At 42.3% G+C, this 20,275-nt stretch overlaps 1 protein-coding gene across 2 annotated transcripts in view; it reads left to right on the top strand.

The window, feature by feature from the left end:
* supt5h (SPT5 homolog, DSIF elongation factor subunit) overlaps window positions 1-20,069 on the top strand; it is an 82,902-nt gene extending 62,833 nt beyond the window's left edge. For both annotated transcript variants that reach the window (XM_041179229.1, XM_041179228.1), the window contains exons 23-30: window positions 353-455; window positions 2,303-2,430; window positions 3,470-3,575; window positions 3,717-3,875; window positions 12,243-12,411; window positions 13,198-13,401; window positions 15,038-15,133; window positions 17,463-20,069. In XM_041179229.1, coding sequence (XP_041035163.1) covers window positions 353-455; window positions 2,303-2,430; window positions 3,470-3,575; window positions 3,717-3,875; window positions 12,243-12,411; window positions 13,198-13,401; window positions 15,038-15,133; window positions 17,463-17,654 — 1,157 coding nt within the window. In that variant the 3' untranslated portion in view covers window positions 17,655-20,069. The remainder of the gene's footprint in view (window positions 1-352; window positions 456-2,302; window positions 2,431-3,469; window positions 3,576-3,716; window positions 3,876-12,242; window positions 12,412-13,197; window positions 13,402-15,037; window positions 15,134-17,462) is intronic.
* The last annotated feature ends 206 nt before the right edge of the window (window positions 20,070-20,275 follow it).

Genomic DNA, 20,275 nt, shown 5'->3' with positions numbered 1-20,275 from the left:
GAATATTTTTTCCAGAAGTTCAGCATGGAAACATTCCTTACGATAGTGTTTCATTCCTGTCATTTAGTTGGGCATTATGAATTTCTATATGTTAGATAGAGTGTTGTAAAATACTTGCACCCTTGCGCGGACGTGCATCACACTGCTGTTTCTGTGTGCTGTCACAACAGGGGAGTACTTCATGTATGAGCACCATGTAACACTTTTATAAAGAGCCCATTAGGATTTTGCTACAACTAACGTACAGGATATATCTTTGCTTGCTCAGTGCCTGGAATTTGGGTGCTACAAGAGAAGTAATTCAATCCAGTATTACAATGCTCAGGTAGCACTCTCTCTGTAATTGTAACAGGTTACATTGGCGTAGTAAAGGATGCGACAGAATCCACAGCTCGGGTTGAGCTTCATTCCACCTGTCAGACCATTTCTGTTGATCGCCAGCGCCTCACTACAGTGTAAGTATCCGGTTTCAGACAAAGAGGAACTGAATTTTGAGGGTGATGAGTGTGGCTGGTATGAGGACCAGATGAATGAAGTCAAATTGACTGGATTCTATTCTGTACTAGAACAGCAACAACAGGACCTTTGACATAATGAAGTGTCCCAAGGCACTTCACAGGAACATTATAAAACAAAGCGTGATACCGAACCACATAAGGAGATATTAGGTCAGATGACCAAAAGTTTCGCCAAAGAGACAGATTTTAAGAAGTGTCCTAAAGGAGGCAAGCGAGGTGGAGGGGGGGCATCCCAGAGCTTGGGGCCTGGGCAACTGAAGGTGCAGCCACCAATGGTGGAGTGATTAAAATTGAGATGCTCAGGAATGACAATGTTAGAAATACAGATCCTTTTAAGAGTAAACCAGGACAAGCCTCAGAGTGAATTGAGAGTAGGTGTTGCTCATTGAAGCCTATACTTAAGAGCCAGGTTTTTTCCCAGTAGTTGGGCTTGCATCTGGATAGGGCGAGGATCCAGAAGGGAAGAGTGGAAACTGGTAATGGTACAGAACTATAGTTTAACAATAAAATAGTTATTATTCACAGAATGTCTTCTGCTGCCTGATTTGGTAAATGTATATTTGCCTATTAAACAAGCCAGAATTAGAGAAGAACAGTTATCTTCCAGGGTTATGGTGTGGGAGGATGTTACAGATATGGAGGGACGAGACAATAGAGGCATTTGAAAACAAGGATGAGAATTTTAACATCTAGATCTTGCTTGACCAGAAGCCAATGTAGGTCAGTGAGCACAGGGGTAATATGGATAAGGACTTGGTGCAAGGTAAGACAAGAACAGAGTTTTGAATGATCTCAAGTTTGTGGAGGATAGAATGTGGGAGATGAGCCAGGAGTGCTTTGCAATAATCAAGTCTGGAGGTAATGAAGGCTTGAATAAGGGTTTCAGCAGCAGGTAAGCTGAGCTGGGCAAAGTCAGGTGATGTTCCTGAGGTGGAAGTTGATAGTCTTCAGTGATGGCGCGAATATGTGACTGGAATCTCATCTTGGAGTCAGCTGTAACACAAATGTTGCAACAGGCTGTCTTAATCTCAGACTATTACCAGGGGGAAGGATGGAGGCAGTAGCTAGAGAATGGAGTTTGGAGCAGGGACCGAAACAATGGCTTTGGTCTTTCCAATATTTAATTGTATTTACATTTACCCTCATCGTACCCTGATGGGTGTAGGCTGCAAACAGTGAGAGAGAGAAGATGGCTGTGGTTCTGGGAAACGGTATATTTCCTTCTTGGGATTTGTCTGTCCTGTCCCAAGTTAGGAGAATAGCCTACTCACGTTCACTGTCGAGACTTACAAACGAATAGTGACTGCTCAAGGTGGATGCCTGGCACCTGGAGAGCTGAACCCAAACATGTTTAAGAAAGGGGTGGAAACAAAGAAAAGGGTCAGGGGAAGAAGTGTGACTGGCAATTCTTAAAATGTTGTTTATATTAAATGAAACACTGGAAAGTTATTGTTTGTATTAATATTTTTCTACCTGGAGTTGATCGCTTGTTGTTATTGTAGCCTTGGGGGCTGTCAGCATCGTCTTGTTTCTTCTCTGGTTTTCTTCGAACCTCCTTCAGTCCACGTCTCAATGTTATCCACCATCTGATTTTTTTTTTCCTCCTTCTGTTTTTTTATCCTCAATTTCTCCTTTAGATGTTTCCAGGACAAGGTTGTTGGGCCTACGTTTCCAATGTCCGTACTTGGCTGTCTTTCTCTCTCTCTAACCGTACTTAGCAGCGTTTTTGATGCGTATACTACTTGTAAGGGAAAATACTAAATGATTTAATGTTTGAATTTCAGGGACTCAAAGAAGAAGGGTGGCTTGACATCTGCTTACAGTCGTACCCCAATGTATGGTTCCCAAACCCCGATGTATGGCTCAGGGTCTCGGACACCCATGTATGGCTCGCAGACACCTTTACACGATGGTAAGATTGCTTGACCAGATAACAGTGTACTGGCACTGGCTGCCCACGAGAGTGGGAGAAGCAGAGATGATCAATGATTTCAAAAGAGAATTGGTTGGGCATTTGAAGGGAATAAACTTGCAGGGCAAAGGGGATAGATGGGGAATGGGATTGACTGGATTGCTCTACAGAGAGTTGGCACTCAATGGGTTGAATGGTCTCCTGTGTTGTAAATAAGTCTATGACTCTAGTGTCTTTTTTTTCTCCTTTTCAATACTCATTTGCTCACTGATCATTTTAATTATATTTCTGGATTCAATTGGCTTCATTATGAGGAATACAGAAGGGTACTCTGAGGATGCTTGTAGACATATCAATCAATGCCAAACTTGAAAGCTAGAATCTATTGTGATATATATGAACTACAGTTATGCAGACAAGAAAATCAAAGGCAGTGACCTAACAATTAATTCAGAATCTAAAGATCTCCATGTTTATCAAGAGGGTCGGAGCTCAATGCCCCAGTAGTTGATGTGTGCAAACCCAGTCCATACATGCTCAATGTGGCCTGATTAATCCCATTATAGAAACTATCAGGTATAATTTCCATTTGTGCTGATTTGTTCAAAGGTGTATTTATTTCCCTGACTATCTATCTTTGACCATTTGGTGACAAGCTGTGATCTGTACATCTGATTTAAGCATCCATTGGAGAAAAAGATTTCTGTGTATACAAGGAGATTTCAAAGGGAAAATTGGTTTCAGGGGACGTGAGACAAGTGGTTAATTTTTTATTTCTCGATCTTTAAACCCTTGGTCTTTTGTAAGAATGAGCCAAGTCCCCCGTGTGTTAGCTGAGGCATGTCCGGAGGGATGGATGAGAGCAAAGAAGTGGGAGCGCCATATTGGATGTTGCAGGATCCTCCATTGTTAAAATCATTGCAGAATCTTCACAACAGTTTAATCTAAACAGTCAAATGTTGAGTCCATTCTCATTCAGTCCTGCAATTGAAATGGTAGCGAAGATCAGTATGTTTCAGACTTATTTCCTTGCTTCTAGGAAGTCGAACTCCTCATTATGGCTCCCAAACACCAGTTCACGATGGGAGCAGGACACCAGGGCAAAGCGGTGCTTGGGATCCTAATAATCCCAACACACCATCCAGGTTAGTAGCACTGAAACCAAAGCTGTACAGTTTAGCTTACAGCAAAGGTCATCTTATAGAATGATACCTTATTTTTTTCACAAGATTTTTTGTGCCTTTTCTTTCTTTGCAAGTCTAATTTTCTTCTCTTTGATTACACAGGAATGATGATGAGTATGATTTCCCTTACGATGATGAGCCCACCCCATCTCCACAGGCGTATGGTGGAACACCCAACCCACAGACTCCAGGCTACACGGATGTACCATCTCCGCAGGTTAACCCTCAATATAACCCTCAAACACCTGGAACACCAGCAATGTAAGTACTTGAAAACTTGGTTGGATAATTATAGCATCAGACGTTCATTCCCAGAAGATGATAAACTTTTTCTGTTGAAGTACTTTCCTCTATCTGTAGGTTACAGGGCACATAGATAGAATTTACCACATGTAGAGGCAGATACTAATTTTCTAGTAACTGATGTATGTAGGAACACAGGAGCAGGAGTATGGCATTCGGTCCCTCAAGCCTGCTCTGCCAATTAACTAGATCATGGCTGATCTTATACTTCAACGTCATCTTCCCGCATTATCTCAGGACCCCTTGATGTCATTGGTATTGAGAAATCTACGGACCTGTACTTGAGCCTTCACAGCCCTCTGGGATAGAGAATTCCAAAGATTCACCACCCTCTGAAGAAATTCCTCCTCATCTTGGTTTTAAATGGCCTACCTCTTCTTCTGAGATCATATCCCCTGGTAAAAGACCCCCAGCTAGGAGAAACATCCTTCCTGCATCTACCCTGTCAAGTCCTGTAATAATTTTGTACACTTCAATGTGATCACCTCTCATTCCTCTAAACTCTAGAGAATATAGGCCCAGTCCCCTCAATCTTTCCTCACAGGACAATCCCACCATCCAAGGGATTAGTCTGGTGAAACTTGATCCTTCGTTGCACTCCGTCTCTGGCCATTAGATCCTTCTCCTGGGTAAGGAGACCAAAACTGCATACAATACTCTTCAGTGTGATCTCAACATGACCCTATAACAACTCAGCACAATTCCTTATTCCTGTACTCAAATCCCCTTGCAGTAAAGGCTAACATAACATTTGTCTTCCTAATTACTTGTTGCACCTGCATGTTAGTTTTCAGTGACTTATGAACAAGAACACCCAGGCCTCTTTGGACATCAACATTTCCCAATCTCTCTCCATTTAAGAAATACTCTGCATTTCTGTTTTTTCTACCAAAATTGATAACTTCACATTTTTCTACACTATACTCCATATGCCATGTCTTAGGCCCAATCATCTTCAGCTGATTCATCAATGACCTTCCTTCCATCATAATGCTAGAAGTGGGGGTGTTCGCTGATGATTGCACAATTATCAGCACCTTCACGATGACTCAGATACTGAAGAAGTTCATGTCCAAATGCAGCAAGACTGGAACAATGTCAACAATGACAATTGGCAAGTAACATTCGTGCCACAGTAGTGCCAGGCAATGACCAGCTCCAGCAAGAGAGAATCTACTCATCACCCCTTGACATTCAGTGGCATTACCATCACTGAATCCCCCATTATCAACTTCCTGGGGGTTGCCATTGGCCAGAAATTGAACTGGACTAGCCATGTAAATACTGTGGCTTCAAAAGCTGGTCAGAGGCTAGGAAGCCTGTCCACTATCCTGTCAACTATCCACAAGTCAGGAGTGATGGAATACTCTCCACTTGCCTGGATGAGTGCAGCTCCAACAACATTCAAGAAGCTTGACACCATCCAGGACAAAGCAGCCCTCTTGATTGGCACCCCATCCACAAACATTCATTCCCTCCACCACTGACACACAGTGGCAGCAGTGTGTACCATATACAAAATGCACTGCAAAACTAGCCGATTCTCCTTAAACAACATCTTCCAAACCCACGATGGCTACTATGTAGAAGGACAAGGGCAGTGGCCCGGTGGTAACACCACCACCTGGAAGTTCCCCTCCAAGTCACTCACCATCCTGACATGGAAATATATCACCATTCCTTCACTGCCGCTGGGTCAAAATCCTGGAACTCCCTTCCTAACAGCACTGTGGGTGTATCTACACCACATGGACTGCAGCGGTTCAAGAAGGCAGCTCACCACCACCTTCTCAAGGGCAATTAGGGCTGGGCAATAAATGCTGGCCTATCCAGTGAAGCCCAGATCCCTTGAATGAATAAAAACAAAATTTCCTTTGTTTAGATTAGAGACCGTAGCTTCAGATTGAACTATATTATTTTCAAACTCAATGTAAAATTGTATCATATTATGGTCACTGTTCCCTAAACACTCCTTTACAGTGAGATTATTAATTAGCCATTTCTCACTGCACAAGAGTAGATCTAAAATAATAAAATAGTTCGTTCTCCAGTTGTTTCTTCAACTTACTGTTCTGGCAAACCATTGTATATATGTTCCAGGAATTCATTGTCCTCAGCATTAGTGCTCAATAGATTTACCCAGTCTGTATGTAGATTGATGTCCCCCGTGATTAGTGTATTACCCTCGTTACATGCACCTCTAATTTCCTGATTTATACCATGCCCTCTATTACCATCACTATTTGATGACCTGTGAACAACTACCAAAGTTTGCTGCCCCTCGCTGTTTCTTAGCTCCACCCAAACTGATTCTACATCTTGATCTTCTGACCTAAGGTCTTCCCTCACTAGTGTACTGATCCTGTCCTTTATTAACAGTGTGACTCCACCTCCTTTTCCTTTTTGGCTAGGCTTCATGAAAGCAGAATACCCTTGAACTTTCAGTTACCAGCCTTGGTCATCCAGCAGCAACATCTGCACAATGGCAATTAGATCATATCTTGTGCCGTCAATTCATCTACCTGTTTCGAATGCTGTAAGCATTCAGGTAGAATTCCTTTCATTCTAATTATTTTCGCAATCTCTAGCCTTAACTGCTGATGCTCTGTCCCTTCCTGACACACTTTGATAACCATTTCCCTTATTGCTAACCTGCTGTCTCACTTTCTGCTCTCTAGCTTATCACATCTTCCCTCACCCTCACAATTTAGTTTAAAGCCCTCCCTACTGCCCTCGTTGTACGACTCCCAGAACACTGGCCCCAGCATAGTTCAGGTGAAGACCGTCCCAACAGTACAGCGCCCACTTTCCCCAGTACTAATGTCAGTGCCCCAGGAATCGATTCCCATTTCTCCCACACCAATCTTTAATCCAAGCACTTAACTCTCTAATATCATTTACTCCAGGCATATTTGCCCCTAGTTCAGGTAATAATCCAGAGATTATTACTGTTGAGGGTCTACTTTCTAATTTAGCCCCCCTGCTGTTCATACTTTCTAAGCAGAACCTCCACCTTAGCCCTACCTATGTCGTTGGTACCAACGTGGATCACGATGACTGGATCTCTCCCTCTCACTGAAAGTTCCTCTCCAGCTCAGCAGATGTCCTTAACCGTGGCACCGGGCAGGCAACACAGCCACCTGTACTCATGCTCTCGACTACAGAGAACAGTGTCCATTCTCTTACCACAACCACATTCCTCTTCGCTCCCCTGACTTGAATGGCATCTTTCACCATGGTGCCGTGGTCTGTCAGCTCATCCACCTTGTCATCCTTCTCCTCATCCACACAGGTAGCAAGCACCTCCTACATGCTGGTTCCCCTTACCTGTCTGACTAGCAGTTATGATCAACTCTTAAGGTTCTGCCTAAGGGGAGTGACTGCCTCCTGGAATAGTGTTCAGGTAACTCTCCTCCTCCCTGATGCCTTGCAATGTCTGCACTCGGACTTGCTCAGCAACTCTGAGCTGAAGTTGCCTAAGCTACGGACGCTTTCTGCAGATATGGTTGTCTGGGATTGCAGTGCATTCCACAGATTCCCACAACAGGAAAAGAGGCCCACCCATGGCTAACATAAGAAATTAAGGATAATATTAGATCCAGAGAGGAGTCATATAAAGGTGATAGAAAAAGTAGCAAACCTGAGGATTGGGAGCGGTTTAGAATTCAGCAAAGGAGGAGCAAGAGATTGACTAAGAGGGGAAAAATAGAATGAGAGTAAACTTGCAAGGAACATAAAAGCTTCTATAAGTATGGAAGATGAAAAAGATTGGTGAAGACAAATGTAGGTCCCTTGCAGTCCGAAAGTGAGGAATTTACAATGGAGAACAAGGAAATGGCAGAGCAATTAAACAACCACTTTAGTTCTGTTTTCACAGAAGAAGACACAAATAACTTTCCAGAAATGCTAGGGAATCGAGGTTCTAGTGAGAAGGAGGAATTAATGGAAATTAGTATTACTAAAAAAACAGTGCTGGAGAAATTAATGGGACTGAAAGCTGATAAATCCCTAGGGCCTTATAGTCTACATCCCAGGGTACTAAAGGAGGTGGCCATGGAAATAGTGGATGTGTTGATTGTCATCTTCCAAAATTCTGTAGATTCTGGAACAGTCCCAGCTGATTGCAGGGTGGCAAGTGTAACCCCACTATTTAAAAAAAGGAGGGAGGGAGAAAACAGGGAATGACATACCGGTTAGCCTAACATCAGTAGTAGGGAAAATGCTAGAGCCTATTATAAAGGATGTGATAACAGGACACTTAGAAAATATCAACGGGATTAGACAAGTCAGCATGAATTTATGGAAATCCTGTTTGACAAGCCCTCTGGAGTTTTTTAAGCAAGTAACTCGCAGAATAGATAAAGGAGAACCAGTGGATGTGGTGTACTTGGATTTTCAGAAAGCTTTTGATAAAGTCCCACATAAGAGGTTAGGGTGCAGAATGAAAGCACATGGGATTAGGGGTAATATATTGGCATGGATTGAGAACTAGTTAGCAGACAGGAAACAGAGTAAGAATAAATGGGTCTTTTTTGGAATGGCAGGCGGGATATAGTGGTGGGATATAGCAGGGATCAGTGCTTGGGCCCCAGCTATTCACATTATATATCAATGATTTGGATGAAGGTGCCAAATGTAATATTTCCAAGTTTGATGATGACACAAAACTAGATGGCAATGTGAGGATATTAAGAGGCTTCAAGGCAATTTAGACAAGTTGAGTGAGTGGGCAAATACATGGTAGGTGCAGCTTAATGTGGATAATTGAGAAGTTATCCACTTTGGTAGGAAAAACAGAATGACAGAGTATTATTTAAATGGTGATAGATTGGGAAATGTTGATATACAAAGGGACTTGGGTGTTCTTGTATACCAGTCACTGAAAGCAACATGCAGGTGCAGCAAGCAGTTAAGAAAGCAAATGGTATGTTGGCTTTCATTGCAAGAGGAGCAAGGATGTCTTACTGTAGCTATACAGGCCCTTGGTGAGACCACACCTGGAGTATTGTGTGCAGTTTTGGTCTCATTATCTCAGAAATTATATACTTGGCATAGAGGGAGTGTAGGGAAGGTTCACCAGACTGATTCCTGGGATGGCAGGATTGTTGTATGAGGAGATATTGGGCCAACTAGACCTGTATTCACTGGAGTTTAGAAGAAATAGAGGGGATCTCATTAAAACATAAAATTCTGACAGGACTGGACAGACTGGATGCAGGGATGAAGTTTCCTCTAGCTGGGAGAGTCTAGAACAAGGGGTCATAATCTCAGGGTACGGGTAGGCCATTTTGGACTGAGATGTGGAGAAACCTCTTCACTCATAGGGTGGTGAACCTGTGGAATTATCTACTACAGAGGGGTGTGGAGGCCAAGTCACTGAATATATTTAAGAAGGAAATAGATTTCTGGACTCTAGAGGTGTCAAGGGGTATGGGGCCAGAGTGGGGGTATGGTGTTGCGATAGAGGATCAGCCATGATCATATTCAATGGCAGAACAGGCTTGAAGGACTGAATGACCTGCTCCTTCTATTTTCTATGTTTCTATGTTTCATGCTGCAGTCATGGCACACCATCAGCCCTGCCATTTCTGTTCAACCTTTATTTATTAGTCAACTGGTAAATAATTTACACAAGTAAAGTAGTAGAAAGTTGCACTCACCTAGCTTGGAGACAAGAAAGGAAACTCACCAACCATTGGAGGCTGAAAAAAGTAAGAGAAGGAGCACCAAATTCCCACCTGAAACCAAATTCCCAACTACTCGCTCAATCTACTTCTCATTCGGATGTTGTCTTGTGTCCACACACCCCTTTCTCTGTGCGGGTTAAAAACCTCTGTGCTTATATATAGAGCCTCTGGTGACTCGCTAGCTCAGCTTTCTACACCAGTAATTTTCACCTATTAAGGGCAACTAGAATTACATAGAATTTATAGCACAGGAATGGGCCATTTGGCTTTATCGATCTTTGCCGGTATTTATGCTGCACACAAACCTCCCCACATCCTACTTCATCTAACTCCAGCAGTATATCCTTCTATTCCTTTCTCCCTCATTTGTTTACCTAGCGCCCCCTTGAATATATGCTGGTCACCTCTACGACTCCGAGGTTGAAAGTTCCTGATTCTCCTGAATTTCTTATTTGATTTATTAGTGACTAACTTATATTTATGACTCCAATATACTATGAGTATTTAAAGAAGATGTATTGCCTTCATGTGCATTTGGGTTACACATTTAATGTTGGTATCAAACAGCTTCTTTTCATACTGACTAAAGCTGTGTCGTGAAAATGTGGATTTAAGGTCCATCCTGACTCCAGAGTGAAGCAAAGTGAGTCTCCATCTCCAGGGAGCCTCTCTCCAATCATTATGGCACAGGAGGAGGCCCTTTGGCCCTTCAAGTCCATGCCATCTCTCTTTTTAGAGCCATTCAATTAGTTCCATTCCTCTGCTCCTATTCCTGTAGCCCTGCAAGTTTATTTTCCTCAAGTGCCCATCCCATTTCCTTTTCAAATCATTCATCGTCTCTGCTTCCACCATCCTGGTAAGCAGCAAATTTCTGTTATTGCCACTGGCTGAATAAAAATGTTCTTCTTCACGACCCCCTGTATCTCTTACCCGAAGCCTTTAATCTGTGTACCCAAATCCTTGTACCATTAGCTAAATGGAACACCTTTTCTTTGTCTACCTAAACTGTCTATCTAAACCTGTCATTATCTATCACAAATGTAACATCACTATTCAAGAAAGGAGGAAATTATCAGCCAGTTGGTCTCACATCTGTCATTGGAAAAATGTTAGAATGCATTATTAAGGAGATAGTAGAAGGACATTTAGAAAATAATACATCAGGCAGGATCAACATAGTTTTGTGAAAGGGAAATCGTGTTTGACAAATTTATTTAGAGTTTTTTGAGGATGTAACAAGCAGAATGGATAAAGGGGAACCAGTAGTTGAAGTGTATTTGGATTTCCAAAAGGCTCTCAATAAGGTGCCATATAAAAACCACAAGGTAAGAGTGCACAGTGATATATTAGCATGTACTGAGGATTGGCTAACGAACAGGAAACAGGTGGATAATGGGTCATTTGCAGCTTGGCAAACTATAACTAGTGGGGTGCTAGAGGGATCAATGCTGGGGTCTCAACTATTAATGATCTAAATTAATGACTTGGATGAAGGGACAGACTTCTATTGTAGCCAAATAAGATAGTTAGGAAAGCAGGTTGTGAGGAGGATTCAAAGAGCCTGCAAAGGGACATTAGACACATTAAGTGAGTGGGTAAAAACTTGGCAGATGCAGTATAATGTGAGAAAATGTGAGGTTGTCCACTTTGACAGGAAGAATGAAAAAGCAGAGTATTATTTAAATGATGAGAGACTACAAAATGCTGAGGTACAGAGAGATCTGAGTGTCCTTGTAAATGAATCACAAAGTCAGCACGCAGGTACAGCAAGTAATTCGGAAGGCAAATGGAATGTTGGCCTTTATTGTAAGGGGATGGAGTGTACAAGTAGGGAAGTCTTGCTGCAGTTGTACGTGGCATTGGTGAGACTGGAGCACTTATTGGAAACGGTTCAGAGAAGGTTCACTGGACTGATTCCTGGGATGAAGGTGTTGTCTTAAGAGGAAAGGTTGAGCAAGTTGGGCTGATACTCATTGGAGTTTAGAAGAATGAGAGGTGATCTTATTTAAAAATATCAGATTGTGAGGGGGCAGATGCTGAGAGAATGTTTCCTCTTGTGGGGGAATCACGAACTAAGGGGCACAATTTAAAAATGTCTCCCATTTAAGATGGACATGAGGAATTTCTTCTGAGGGTCAATAGTCTTTGGAGTTCTCTTCCACAGAGAACAATGGAGGCTGGGTCATTGAATATATTCAAGGCTGAGTTAGACAGATTTTTTTGATCTGCAAGGAAGCTGAGGGCTATGAGGGACAGGCAGGAAAGTGGAGTTAAGGCCACAATCAGATCAGCCATCACCATATTGAATGGTGGAGCAGGCTCTGAATGACCTATTCCTCCTATTTCTTATGATCTACAAAACTCTCATAGGAGATTTCGAACAAGTCTCCTCTCAATCTCCTTTAGTCCAAGGAGAACAATCCCAGCTTCTCCAGCCTAACCTTGTAGCTAAAAATGTCTTACCACTGAAACCATTCTGGTAAATCCTCATGGAGTCTTGAATTCTTCCTAAAGAGGAGGGAAACAATCGAATTGCTGTTTACTCTAGTTTGTACAAATTGTTACTCTTCAGAAAAGATGACTCAGATGTGACTAATTGAGACCGATCATTGTTTAACCTTTACTGTTTATCTTTCAGGTACAACACTGACCAGTTTTCTCCATATGCAGCTCCATCCCCCCAAGGATCTTACCAGCCCAGTCCCAGTCCACAGAGCTATCACCAGGTCGCACCAAGTCCTGTGGGCTACCAGAATACTCACTCGCCTGCCAGCTATCACCCGACACCTTCACCCATGGCATATCAGGTACGGTTTAAGGGGGAACCTGTGTGAATTTACTTGTATAAAGCCAGAAATCCCTTGTCTGTGCTCAGTGAGCTGATCCAAACTGAGCAGCAGTTGGGATGCTGTAACAGTTCAGGTGACCCTGGATCAGGGCTCATGTATAAAGAATGACCAGTTGGGAGAGGTGTTGAAGCACTGCTGGGACCTACTTGTGCAGAGGAGGTGGTGTACAATACTGGTAAGGCCCCATTTATTGCACATTCCTAGCTCCCACAGGAAGACTTTCTTGAATCACTACAGCCCTTGTAATGATGATACTCCCACAGTTGTGTTAGATAGCCAAGTCCAGGATTTTTACCTGAAACAACGGTGTATGTTCAAGACCCATAATCAACGGTCAGATAAATGAGCAAATACTCTTTACAAACACCGCTTTAAAAAAAAATAGATAAATATTGCCTGGGCACTGGGAGAACTCCCCTGCTCTTCTTTGCATAGTGTGGAGAGACCTTTTACTTCCACCTGAGAGGTCAGGCAGGGTGTGGGTTCGAGATCTCATATTTGGTGTCTTATGCTAATACAGTGCACACTCAGGACTTGACATAATCTTTCACCTAGCTTCTTTCAATTAGTTTGGGCTGTTTTTAAAGATGGTTTTGCTTTAAGGGGCACCGCTTGTTGACCTTCAGCTCAGTGACCTTTTTTTTTGAATGTTAGGAAATAAATTGTGTTTTCACAGTACATGAACAATGCTGTTTTTTCTCCTCTTGTCTTTCTGTTCCACTCATGATATGTTTTGTGTTACAGGCAAGCCCAAGCCCAAGCCCTGTCGGTTATAGCCCAATGACCCCTGGGGCCCCATCTCCTGGCGCATACAATCCTCACACACCAGGCTCCAGCATTGACCAGGGTTCCAACGACTGGGTAACGACAGACATCATGGTTAAAGTGCGTGACACCTATCTGGATGCGCAAATCATAGGGCAGACTGGAGTGATCCGCAGTGTGTCGGTACGTAACAGTATGGCTGCACCAGATATTGGGGCATAATCTAAATGCGCTTTGGCATGAGGCAATCTGGGGAGCAAGTTTAGAACTGGAAATATTCAGTTCAGTAGCTTGGCTTCTAAAGTGGATAAGAATTCACAAATGAACTGCAGCCATATTAAGGCATAAAAACAAAGTGCTGGAAAACCTCAGCAGGTCTGGCAGCAACTGTGGAGAGAGAAACAGAGTTAACGTTTCGAGTCCAATATGACTTCTTCAGAACTGGCATAATCGTGTCAAAATTGCCATTAACCACAGCAAAATATTGTAGTCAGCTGGAAATAATGGAGCAATCTCCTGAGAACAGTCTGGAAATAGTGTAGAGCAGTATGCCTGCTGGAGTTTAAGACAACTCTGTGGGATGCCTGGTAATGGTGGGACTGAATTTCCTCCCTCTGAGGTGATTTTTAAAGTCAGGCGAGACTCTAAATTCTCATGCTGGGCCCATGCTTGTTTTTTTTCTATACTTTCATTGAACGTGGGTGTCGCAGGCAAGGCCGGCGTTTGTTAACCATCTCTAATCACCTTCGAGAAGATGGTGGTGAGCCGCCATCTTGACCTACTGCAGTCCGTAGTGGTTTGATACAACCGAGAGACATTTCAGAGGGCAGTTAACAGTCAGCCACATTGCTCTGGGTTTTTCTGACAATTGATTCTTTCACGGTCACTATTACTGATTCCAGGTTTATTAGTTAATTAATTGAATTAAAATTCCGCCAGTTGCCACAGTGGGAGTTGAACCCATGTCCCTGGAACTTTTACCTGAGCCTCTAGATTATTAGTCCAGTGACATTATCACCACCACAGTCTCCCCATATGTGGGGTATTCACCGTAGGGTCCATTCATATGAGAAATGTGTGCTTTTAGTATTTCAGGGACAAATATCTCTACAAAGGGCTGACAGCATCTGTAGAGAGGAATACAGTTAACGTTTCGAGTCCGTATGACTCTTCTGTTAACTCTGTCTTCCTCTCTGCAGGTGCTGTCAGACCTGCTGAGTTTTTCCGGCTATTATTGTTTTTGTTTCAGATTTCCAGCATCCGCAGTATTTTGCTTTTATCTCTCAAAAGGTAGTGGATTGCAGAATTCCTCTTAATATTTTGTATTCTGTTCTGTTCTGTTCTTAGTTATATGCAGTGGGGTGAGGAGAGATTTCTCAACTTGCTGTAGCTTTAGTCACACCAAGTATGAACTGCATGAGAGAACCTTTTTCGTTCAACTGCTAAAACTTTGGCTTGTCGTTTTTCTCCACCCTACCTAACCCCATCAGCTGTAGCTGCATCTGAGTTCAAGCATGATTCCAGTCAGAGTGACTTTTTATTTTGGAGTTGGGGTTTGTCGGAGAGCAGCCGGCACAAGCAGCTTTATTCCCCAGTGGGATATGTTTTAAAAAGGTGCTTGTATTGATATGCCACCTGCTCAAGTCAAGGCACTTGACCCCTGTGAATTACTTTGAACTACACTGACTGATGTGCAGGTAAACTTGTAGAGAAGACTGCAACTTTAAATGATCCAGGAGAGGAATGGAAACTTTTAATGCTGAGCATCTGGTGAAGTAGTTGTACAAGTTTGAAGAAACTTAAATCTTTCCCCCTGCAGGGTGGCCTGTGTTCTGTCTATCTGTCCGACACTGACAAAGTGGTCAGCATCTCAAGTGAGCACCTTGAACCCGTCACCCCTGTGAAAAACGATAAGGTAAGGGTCGACTAGCTCCTGTCCACCTGCTGCCAGACAGGTCGCAGGAACGCCTTTTAATCTCCTTTTGATTTTGGCTGCTGAGAGGGTGTTTCCCCCCTAGTGGTTGCGGGGGGGGGGGGGGGGGGGGGGGAGGCGGCGGCGAGAACTAGGGACACAGTTTAAAAATAAGGCATCTCCTACTTAAGGCAGAGATTAGGAGAATTTTTTTCTCCTGAGGGTTGAGAGTCTATGGAATTCTCTTCCCCAGAGAGCAGTGGAGGCTGGGTCATTGAATATTATTAAGGCTGAGTTAGGATTCTTGATTGACAAGTGAGTCAAAGGTTATGGAGTGTAGAAGGGAAAGTAGGTTGGAGGTCACAATCAGATCAGCTTTGATCTTATCAAATGGCAGAGCAGGTGCAAGGGCCCGAATGGCCTACTCATAATTCGTATGTTCATATGTATGTTCATCACAATATATAAAATTCTGTTCTCCCCCATTATCCCTTCCCTCCTGAAGCTCAACGCCCACATTCCAATCAGTCACAAAAATACTTTGCAAAATCCTAGTCAAAGTACGTTTTGAGTAAAATAAATTTGCAATACTGCGCAAAATACCGATTTGGCAATACACTATTCTTTTTATAATTTCCTTTTTTTTTAAATGATGGTTGTATATTTTCTTTTTACAAAGCCTTAATGAAGAGACATTGGATGATGCTGTGGTTTAGGCACAGACCTTTCGCCCCTGGCACTTTGCTCACATACAGCTCAGGCTGCCGGGGCTGAAAGCTTTCTCTGTCTGCTCGCTGTAAGGGTTGGACATAAAATCCGTTTGACCTGGCTCAATCTAAGTCGGTGCAAGTCACCAGCACAGAACTGTCCCTAATTAGGTTCTAATTGGAAATCATTCTGAAAAGCTGCAGGATAATTGCTGTGGGAAGTCATGGTAGATTTTTCAAGCTCATTGTTGTAGAAGAATTGAGGGAACTTATTCCTCATCTAATCACGTTAACCAGACTTGGAAGTATTTGAAATGACAAAGTATCCCACTGCTCAGCATCAGTACCCGTCAACTCTGAGCAGAAAATTCAGAAAACTGGTGTTAAAATAAATGTTGCAGGCACAACTTAGACTGATATTTTACATTAGTAACAAGTGAAACAGTGTATTTCTGTGTAAAAGCAACCCCTTTGATTCAGTGGCCCTTAGCTTCACTAACATAAAGGTTGTCTAAACCTGGAGAAATTCTTTATCTTTTAAAGAATTGTTTGTTTGTAGTGTCTTTCATTACTGGGATTGCTTTCTTAATATTGGGCGTTGGGGGAGGTTGTAATGCTGGTGGAGGATAGAGATGGTGGTCCAAGAGACTGTTTAGTTTGTCACCTGATGTAAGGCAGCTTTGGACCACTGAACAAACAGGAAGAAAGCTTTATAACTAGACCTTCAATGAAAAAAATGCAATATATTGCCTCTTTTATTGCTAATTTTAGTGATGGTTTCCTTTTGCTATTTAATGTGCTGTGATTTTTAAATCCCTTTGGTCTCCTTAGAACTGGATATGTTTGTGCAGAACCTAGTGAGGAGGGTTAAGTGTCAGAACCTAGTGAGGGTTAAGTGTCATTCATGAGCAGGTGAATCATTGAGTAAATGAGTTTGATTAGTGAGGCCTGCATTGGCTTGATCTGACTTCCATTATGCTGCTGTGAGGAGAGGTTTGGGAGCGGATTGCCCTTTGGTGTTTGCTTTGCAGCGCACAGACTGTTATATGTACGTAGCTGCAGGTAGAATTAAGCAATAAAATTGGAAATAAAACCTGGTCTTGTATCCCAGTAGGATCTCTCAAAGCTTTTTCTGTACATCCTTTGTTGCATTAAATCTGTAATCTTAGCAAAACCCCTTTCCCTTCATCCAAAAGGATAATTGCAATAAAGGGTCTTATAAAGAATTTAAAGAGCACATTTTACATCCATGGAAGAGGAAGGACACTGTGAGGTCACTATTCTGCGTTTTCAAAGGGCATAGTTGTGAGTATTGGGAGCTTCATGAAGGAAGTTAGGGAGAAGAATAACATAAAGCAGCGCGTGTTCTTCACTTGACTCCTGAAGTAATTCGGAATCTTAATGAAACCTTATGGGGAAGTCACTAAGCTGATCAGATCTGCTTGTCCATGTGAGGGGACCAGTTACCCATCTCTATGTCCTCACAGTAGCCGCTTATAGAATGCAAGATGCTGTGGATCAGGTCCATGAGCTGGGAAGCTCTGTCGGTTGCAGTATGAGAGAAGAACCATGTCGAAAGGCAAAACTGCTGATGGCTCAACTGTTAACCATTTTTATTTCCATAGGTCAAGGTGATTCTGGGTGAAGATAGGGAAGCCACAGGTATGCTACTAAGTATTGATGGCGAGGATGGAATTGTTCGAATGGAATTGGATGACCAACTGAAGATTCTCAACCTGAGGTTTCTTGGGATCCTCAGTGAAGAAGGAGCATTGAGTGCAGCGTCATCTGGCAAAGATGTATATAGTCGAAAGTAAAACTCTTTCCTGTGGACTTTTTGTGTTTGGATTTTTAGGTTTTTCCCTCTTCTCCCTTGTGTTCTTGCTTTGGTAATGTCTTGCTTATTGTGGCCAGATGTTAGCAGTGGTTCATTCAAAAGACCGGAAACAGCAGCAACCAGCCATGTGAGCGAATGGATGAATGCAGTTTAGTTTGACGGCAAAAAGCAATGATGGCTGAATTTTCTTTTTTAAGAACATGTTGGAGACGTGGAATGGGTTATTGATGTATTTTGTTTTTTTTTTAAGCATAACACAATGATTTGTGTGTGAATAGCTAACTGAGTCTTTACGCGTGAGGCTTGGAGTGAAAGTGAATACTTTTTGTAGCGATCGAATAGTGCTCCTTCGGGACAATACTGAAGGCTATTTTTGTAATAATTAGGAGCATTTGTACAGGTGTGAGAAGTCACATGAAGGAATAGACAGTTTTGACAAAAAATAACTGCAACTATTTTTTAACAAGCTAATTAAAAAGAGGTCCACTGTGTAAATTTCTATTATTGAAAGCTTTTTACTTTGGTGCTTGTTTTGAAAGCATTTGTAGGATACTTTGAAATTAACTTAATACAGGATATTCCATTTCCAAGTTTCAAGGGTAAATCTCGAAAGGTTTGGAATAACGTTAGGGCTAATGGTATTAGTTTGTTCCTCATGGTCCAGTCCCTTGACGTGCTGCTTCTTCTTCTAGATCCCTTCTGCTTGCATTTAGGTTCAGTCAACATGTCCAGTTTCAAAGATTACATAAAGGGCAGCCCAGAATATATTTAGGCATAGTGAGGCACTGAATAATCTACCGAATGAGAATTGGACTTTTAAACTAACTTGAAACCGAGAGTGTATATCAATTTGATTTAAATCCTCTGCTTTTCAGACTCTAGGGAATCAAAGGGAAAGAACATGGAGATGCTCTGTTTTTCTCTGGATACGCTGGAGATTTGCAGCAGGTTATGAGTGAATGATGAGCAGTGTGAGTGATTGGAAACTATGCTCCCTGTGTCATGCACTGGATGTTTTTTTTCCCCCGCAAACATTAAAAAGTAGAGATGGGCATTGCTTTCGAGATTTTGTTCCTGATGCTGGTGTGGCATTTGCAGATGGGAGAAGTTTTGCACAGGCACCCATTATCTTACACAAAATGGCAAAGGTGTATGTGAACAAGAATTTTTTTCCCAATAAGCTGTGTATCTGTATGGTGTTTTCCTCTCCCTGAATGGTGGGCGGCAAGTGCCTGTGCCCCATGTTTGCTCTTTTGCACATCCTCCCTCAGCTTAGGCTGAGGAACTGATTGTCACCATCTGCTTTGTGTAAAACACTAGCACAGTTTCTGAGCTGACGTAGCCTGCATTAGTTGTCCCCATTTCTCCTATATCTTAAGGCTGACTACATGTGGAATCCTGCTCAAGGTTTAGCCAGAGTAACGAGTGAGAGTTGTGATGGTGCTTTCACCATGGTACTCTTGGGTTACCAGACTCTCGGTGTATGTTTTCATCTGTTGCAAGCCCAGCAATGCAGTAGAAAATGTCTGAGGTCCAAACATAGCTTTGAAGTGTTTAAGTTAAAATGTTAAAAGTTGAAACGCGATGGCATGTCAGCTTTGCTAATGGAGTGGGATGGTTTGGATTCCTGAGCTTGGCTGCATCACCGAGACAATGAGCAGAGTCGAAATCTTAGAGGGAAATTATTGCTGGGCTCCTCTTTCATCTCCAGAGCTGCCCAAAACATAACTGACACGTGGACCAGTTGTAGTATGTACTCAGGGGAATGGAGGATAACATAGGAGTCTTGCTCTCAAATTGGAAAAGCTGTGCACAGATTTTGAATGCGGACGCAACCTAATAAAGCGTCTGAAGCTGCAAAAAAAGAGAATTTGACTGACTAGTTTCACAAAAGCACTGAATCTGCTTAAGATTTCTCAATCAACTATGCTCTTCAAGTTTCTGGCGCTCTGATTCACTGTTTAGGAACATGCTGCATGTTCATTCCCCACATTGCCAATTGGAAGAATCTCCTGCATGTCCAATGTCAGTCAACCAATTAGTATGATATATTCGATAAGTATATGGTTAAAAAACAAAAGAAATCTTAGAAATTGGGGTAGATGTTTTCCTTCTTGGACTGGTGTGTTAGTTTGGAACACACTTGTGAAATTGGATAAGCTGCAAATGCTCAGTCCTATTCTATTCAACAAAGAGAGAACGTTCAGGATATTGTTATTTTACAATGGCCACTGCTAAGGATCTGTTTCTGCTCAACTTGTTTGCTCAATGTCTCCTCCTGATGTAAAGTGTATTTCTGTGGTTTGGAAATACCACTGTATGGCCAATATTTGAGCTTGTAAACCCATTTTTGTTCTGAATGGAGTCAATAAAAAAGACTTGCATATCTTAAAAATCGTGTGTTGTACTTGTGTGTGGGGCTGCTCTTTAAAATGATCCCTCACCCCTTGTTTTCATAATTATCCATTCTTATTCGGATACAGTTCTCTGTGTCTTGACACCACGCTCAAATGGCCTTTCCTTCTGCACGGTGATTCATATTCTGATTCTGTAACCGGTTATCAGTTTAGACAGAGTGTACTGGCTGATTATTAAACCATT

The sequence above is a fragment of the Carcharodon carcharias genome, chromosome 34, assembly GCF_017639515.1.
Source record: "Carcharodon carcharias isolate sCarCar2 chromosome 34, sCarCar2.pri, whole genome shotgun sequence".
Taxonomy (NCBI): Eukaryota; Metazoa; Chordata; class Chondrichthyes; order Lamniformes; family Lamnidae; genus Carcharodon; species Carcharodon carcharias.
The sequence above is the reverse complement of the archived record's forward strand: the minus strand, read 5'-3'. Positions and strand labels throughout refer to the sequence as shown.